Source organism: Musca domestica, unplaced genomic scaffold, assembly GCF_030504385.1.
Source record: "Musca domestica strain aabys unplaced genomic scaffold, Musca_domestica.polishedcontigs.V.1.1 118, whole genome shotgun sequence".
Lineage (NCBI taxonomy): Eukaryota > Metazoa > Arthropoda > Insecta > Diptera > Muscidae > Musca > Musca domestica.
Window position 1 is genome coordinate 1,037,926 of NW_026712149.1, and position 6,449 is coordinate 1,044,374.

Consider the following 6,449-nt stretch of genomic DNA (forward strand, 5'->3'; position numbering starts at 1 on the left):
TTTTTTCAACGTCTAAATACTATCTGATGACCATCCAAATTGGAAGGCTTCTGCTTAGCCCTAAAATCAGTCCCTATGATGAAGGGTATTGAAAGTTTGGCCCGGCCGAACTTAGCTTGTTTTTTACTTATTTTTGTTGAAGTCGATTAGAGAAGCCTAAAAGTGGACATTATCTTCGATCCGGCATACTCGTATTATTTACAGTTGACGTCGATTTAAAAATATTAACATAAATGAAAAACAATAACATTTCGAAAATAATACTTTTTGTATAATTTATTAATTATTTTTCTAAAATGGGAAATTATTTACACAATAGTAATACGATTTTGAATGATCTGTGATCATGAATGAAATTATGAGAAATATTCATTTTGGATTGGCGATGAGAGTTCGTTCGTATAATAAATTATGAATGTGAAAACAATACAGTTATGAAGAGGGGATATTTGTTTTGCAGGGGAAGGGTTTTGGTTTTTCTTTGGAGGGAGTTGAAATCGTTTAATAATGGGTTTCGGTTATCTTCACTTTGCCAAACTTGCCGTGCAAATGATGCTTAGCAATGGCCAAGATATCAGAGTGGGTGTGATGGGCAGGGTACACCTTGTGAACGATGGCCTTGTGATGGTGGACAACTGGTGCATGATGCACCAATGCGGCATGATGATGGACATCGTGTCCGTGATGAACAATGGCACCGTGATGATGAGCATCAGCATGGTGGACAACAGCAGCATGATGATGAACATCCCCATGATGGACAACAGCGGCGTGATGATGAGCATCGGCATGATGCACCAAACCAGAATGATGGAATGCACCGACATGATGAACATCACCGTGATGGATCAAATCACCGTGATGAGCAGCATCGCCATGATGCAATTCAGTGTGATGCAAATCGGCAGCATGATGATGCTCATCGACATGATGATTTTGATGCACCACATGATGGTCGACAGCTGGTTTGGTGTAGTGCAAGAAATGATGAGGTTCGTGATGTACCACCTTGGTGACATGGTGTACAGGTTCCACTTTGTGGATGGGTTCATGATGGATAATCTTGGCAGCCGGTGCATTGTGGACATCAACAGCAGCTACACCATGGTGGCCAACATCATGGTGAACAACATCAACGGCAGCGTGATGTTCGGTGTGATGATACACGGGATGATGATCAACGCCATGATGATCGTCAACGATTACCTGGGCGGAATGTCCAATGTGTACGCCATTGCTGTGGTGAATATCGGCATGGTGGAAATCATCTCCATGATGAACAACACCATGATCAATTACATGAGCATCACCATGATGGGGCAGGAGACCAGCTTGGGCTGTGGCAGCCAAGGCAAGGGCTACGACACATGCGAAGACCTGGAATGGAAGAGGGTTAAAATTTAAGCTTTTGTGATATTGATGATATTTAAAATTTATGATAATTAGAAAAAATGGTTAAACGTTTTGGTTGAACATTTGCTCCAAGATTCCAAAATTTAGACTGACGTTAAAATCTTTTTTCAAAATAAATGTTCAATCAAGGGATTAAATAAATGCTCTGTTTTTATACCCTCCGCCATACTATGGAGGGTGTATTAACTTTGTCATCCCGTTTGTAACTTCTCGAAAGACTCTCAATATTTGGTATTTTGATGATTTTAGCGTATTTAGAGTTCGTAATGGGAACTACATCCTATGACAGAAGATTGCCTGTACAGGTCCACGCCTTCGTATAGCCCCCATATAACGATACCTACCGATATTCTGCATTTTGTTCATTTTAGGGAAATTATTTACCGGAATTGTTTCAAATTTCGTATTGGAAGATCTAAATGGGTACTGCAACCTATGCCAGGAAAATGTCTATGAAAATTGTCCTCGTCTTCGTATAGTCACCATATAACTGCGGTATTTTTCGACGGATTTTTTTGGATTTTTTTAGGTTTTTTTCCAAATGGTGGCGATTTTTTGAAAAAATATAAATTGTAATATGTTTATATTTTGAAAAGAGGTTTCGCTGAATGGTTTATATTTAACGAGTCATTGCCGTAGAAAAAGAATCTCTTCCCTTCCTTGTCTATTAGGGATTACAATAAAACGCGTACCCTTTAAAATAACTAAAACCAGTCATTAGTACTGTCATGTGGTTTGATTTCTTTTATTCAGAGTTGGACATTGAAGTTCCCAAATAAAACTTTCGAAAAAATATAACCAAATTCCATCAAGTTGGGGGTATTTTTTTTGTGGGCATGCATTGAACCTATATGTTAATCTAGCAGTTGGAAATTAAAATTTACGATTATTTCGATGAGAATGAAAAATTAAATTCATCCTCCATTTTAAAAATATTATTTTACGCACAAGAAACGTCAAATCGGAAAAGGATTTATATGGGAGCTATATCCAAATCCGAGCCGATCTCATGAAATTTTGGCAGAGGTATTTCTGCGCTGTATCAGGTATCAAATATTACTGTTATTATTACGAAACACAAAAGCGGTCGAAAATATGTATGGGAGCTATAACGAAATCTGAACCGATATTGTCAGATATACTTCTAGGTCGAACTTGACCTTGTATGCTCGAAAATATGTATGGGAGCTATAACGAAATCTGAACCGATATTGTCAGATATACTTCTAGGTCGAACTTGACCTTGTATGCTAAAATTCATTTGATTCGGACTGATATTACGCATTTGGGGTACAATACTTATAAAATCGGATATATGGGAGCTATATCCACATGTGATTCAATATTCACTAAAATCGCCATTCATACTTTAGGCTTCAACAGGGCCATGTGTGAAAAAATTCATTTGATTCCGACTGATATTACGCATCGGACGACACTATATATCGGAGCTATATCCAAATCTAATCTGATTATCACAAATTTCAAAAGCGGCCATCCTTGGGCCAAACAAATGATTTGTGGAAAATTTCATCTCAATCATACCATAAATGCGAAAATACTTGGACAGACGAACGGAAATGCATAAATCGATTCAGAATGTGATTTTATGAATATCATCAAAAGAAACTATGTCTCTCTTTCGCTTCCTTTTCCATGTTACAAACAAATGCACAAAGACATAATGCCCTGTACCACAGTGCAGTGTCGGGTATAATTATAACGGGTATCCCTGCTAAGTATGCATAGTGGTATAGGCCATCATCTGTTGCCTCGTCCGACTTTTATCATTTCCAGTACGTGTTTACCCAAATTGTATACAAATGCTCCGACATTGTACGGACCGTTTGCTCAAAAAATCGATGTTGCAGGAAACAAAATTTATATTTTGATTGGAAGACCAACACATTGCATAAAAAATTAATATCTTATATACTTTTTAACCAACTTGGCTTAAATCTTACTCGAAGATGGAAATATATGCAAGATTAAACAGGACAATTTTTCTTGGGATTTTTTCATGAAATTTTTCCACAATATGGTGTAGAATGTTGACTGGAACTCTGCATTGATAACTTCAAAAATACTTGTTTTGAGTTATAACACTCTTGGAGTAAATGAGCAATATAATTGCGAATTATTGAGTTCTTCGATTATCTATGTTCTTATATTGGTGTTTGATCAACTTTTAGCTGGTCAAATGGTCAATGTCGGCAAAGGAACAGGATAGCAGATGTCCATTTTTCATTCGTTTGAAAAATATAGATTTGGTCACAAAAACAATCGGGTTACACTTTGCTTCGCCGCTTCAATGTGTGTTGTTCTCCATAGATATCCTTTTTTAGTTTTGTTTTTTATCTTCTGCTCCACTCCCAGAGGTATTTAAGTTTTCGAATGTCACTCATGTATTCGTCTCAATTTTGAAATTATTCACAATATTTCGATTTAGCTTTATTCATTGCATGGGGCGTACCTTCATTATTACGATTTCACGCTTAAGATTTTTAATCCCAATTTAAAAAATCACAAATTAACTTTGAACGAACTCTTCTTTTTTGTTGTTTAACGTTTAGTACTAAACTGAATAGTTGACCAGAAACACCTTCGCATTTATATACCAAAACCATAATATTTTTGGCCAATTTCTTAGCCGGCCAGAACAGCTGATTGGCTTAGTTAGTTGTAAGTAATTCCGAAAAACCAAAAAAATGGCAATTGTGTAAAATATGCGGTGCAATGAAATCGAAATTACAATGAAAGTGATATAAACTTACGCATCGATTATGTGATCGGCATAATTAAGTATAGGTTTATACAAATGCAAAACCAAATCGTAGCGTTTTAACTACCACGAAAACCATGCCAACGTTGCGAATAACTAACTGTTCGCTGCGGTGGGCACGTCTAGTTTATTGGTCATTGTTGGCCACAGTAGCGGCAAACGTCACTAAAGAAAGCCAAGACAAATTTATTAATTGTCGCTGCTCGATGTGTTTGGAGCGGAGCAAAGCCAGAAATGTCAATAAACTTTTTTGGGTAAATACCAACAGCATTGCCTAACAGCAGATTATGCAGTTTAACTGTTGCTTCGTTAGTTAACAGTTGAAGGTTAACACTTCCTTTGCGCCATAAAAATGAAAACCAAGAAAAAAAACACTGTTAGTGTTTTCCAAGCTAACATTGTCCACTCAACTAACTCGGTTATATAGGTCACACTACACATTTTGTGGGAAGAACTTGTTCACCTTGACACAAGGTACCGCTTGTATACTTCCCTTATCCCAGACATATTCCCTATGATACGTTCATTTTTGCGTGCGTTTTGTCTTGTCTTCTGACAAAAAAGTGTACACGCACAACATAAATCACGATTTGGTAATAAAAATAAGTAGTGACAAGAATTTTGATGTGGAGAATAGTGTTTGGTTAAGCATTTATTTAAAAACTGCACGATCCGAAAAGGGTCAGCCATTGCAATATGACAGCAACATCGTTTTGTTTGATTGCCGGTGATTGGCATGGTAGTGCAGCTTATATAATTTGATAACCAATTACAATGTAACGTATTGCTATATTTATTGCCCTGTTAGCTGCCTCAAAGGGAATTACTTGTTGGCAAGGTCGTTCGGCAATATAAACTTAACTATGCATATTAACTTAATTAAATTCCACAGACCTTAGACAATATGTAATTCTTAGCCCATATATCTTTGATGGTATCGTTGGATAGTGCTAATAACCAAAATGTGGAGTAGAATTCTGAAAAGTTAGGGTCCAAGAGTATATTACCTCAATCGATTTACCACGACCATATGGTAGAGCAAGTAAAATAAACTAGGTTCGATATTTTTCTGCCAGATGAAATAATTCTCATTAGTACGACCAAGTACAAAATTTGACACCATTCTGTTAAAAATTCAAACGATGAACAATAAAGTAATCAAAACACCGAATATACAGAAGTGACTTCTATGGGGGTTGACGAAAACGAAACTTCTAATATTACTTCTAATATTACTAAACTTCTAATATTACTAGCAATGGCAATTCGAAGATTAAAAAAAAAACAGTAAGTTCAATCAGGACGAACTTTGAATACCCTCCACCATTTGGAACGAGTTTGGCAATTCTCGAAAACAATAAAATCCGTTAAAATCTCAGAAATTCCGAATGTAGCCGTTATCTTATTGTCAATACGACGACATGGACTAGCATAGGTAATTTTTTTCATAAGCCATTACAATATTCAAATGCGAAACTTAGAAAAAAAAATCGATGAATAATATAGCCACAGTCATCAAAATGCCGATTATCGGGAGGTACCGTTATATGGGGGCTATACGAGGGCGTGGACCTGCACAAACAATTTTCTGTCTTAGGATTTAGTATTCATTCCGAACTTCAAATACCAAATTTAACACAATTTCGGTGAATAATGTCGCTAAGATCATCAAAATACCGAATATCGGGAGGTACTGTTATATGGGGGCTGTACGAAGACGAGGACCTGCATAGACAATTTTTTGCCTTAGGTTGTATTAATCATTCCAAACTTCAAATACCAAATTTGAAACAATTTCGGTAAATAATGTCGCTAAAATCTTCAAACCATTATATGGGGGCTATACCAAAACGTTGACCTACATTGCCCATTTTCAATACCAAAAGTCCTTCAGGTATAATATACATTTTAGTAGAATTCTATCAACCTACTTGATGTAGATCATACCAATTATGAATCTAATAAAATTGATGTATAGTGCATGGTATGGCTTCGATAAAGATTATATTAAACAATATTTATTGGAGCCATAGATATACCAGATCGAGATTCGCCAAATGGAAAAATTCGGTTGAATTCAATTTGGGCCGACACCCATATGGTGGGCAATAACCGAAAAATCAGATGAAGATGTATACTGAAGCTTTATAAAAATCTGAACCGATCTCTATAAAATTTGACATAGGTATTTCATGGCCGTATCTGATATCTGGTACTTAATATCACGCTTTTGGAGTGCATATTACGCATGTAT

General features: G+C 36.3%; 1 protein-coding gene across 1 annotated transcript; it reads right to left on the reverse strand.

Moving 5' to 3' along the window:
* Nucleotides 1-249: 249 nt before the first annotated feature.
* Nucleotides 250-3,981, reverse strand: LOC101898871 (histidine-rich protein PFHRP-II). The gene is made up of 2 exons (XM_011292258.3): nucleotides 3,887-3,981; nucleotides 250-1,377 (listed from the first exon to the last, which is right to left on the reverse strand). Exons 1-2 carry the CDS (start codon nucleotides 3,890-3,892, stop codon nucleotides 502-504), a joined length of 882 nt encoding a protein of 293 aa, XP_011290560.2. The 5' UTR covers nucleotides 3,893-3,981; the 3' UTR covers nucleotides 250-501.
* Between the last annotated feature and the right edge of the window lie 2,468 nt (nucleotides 3,982-6,449).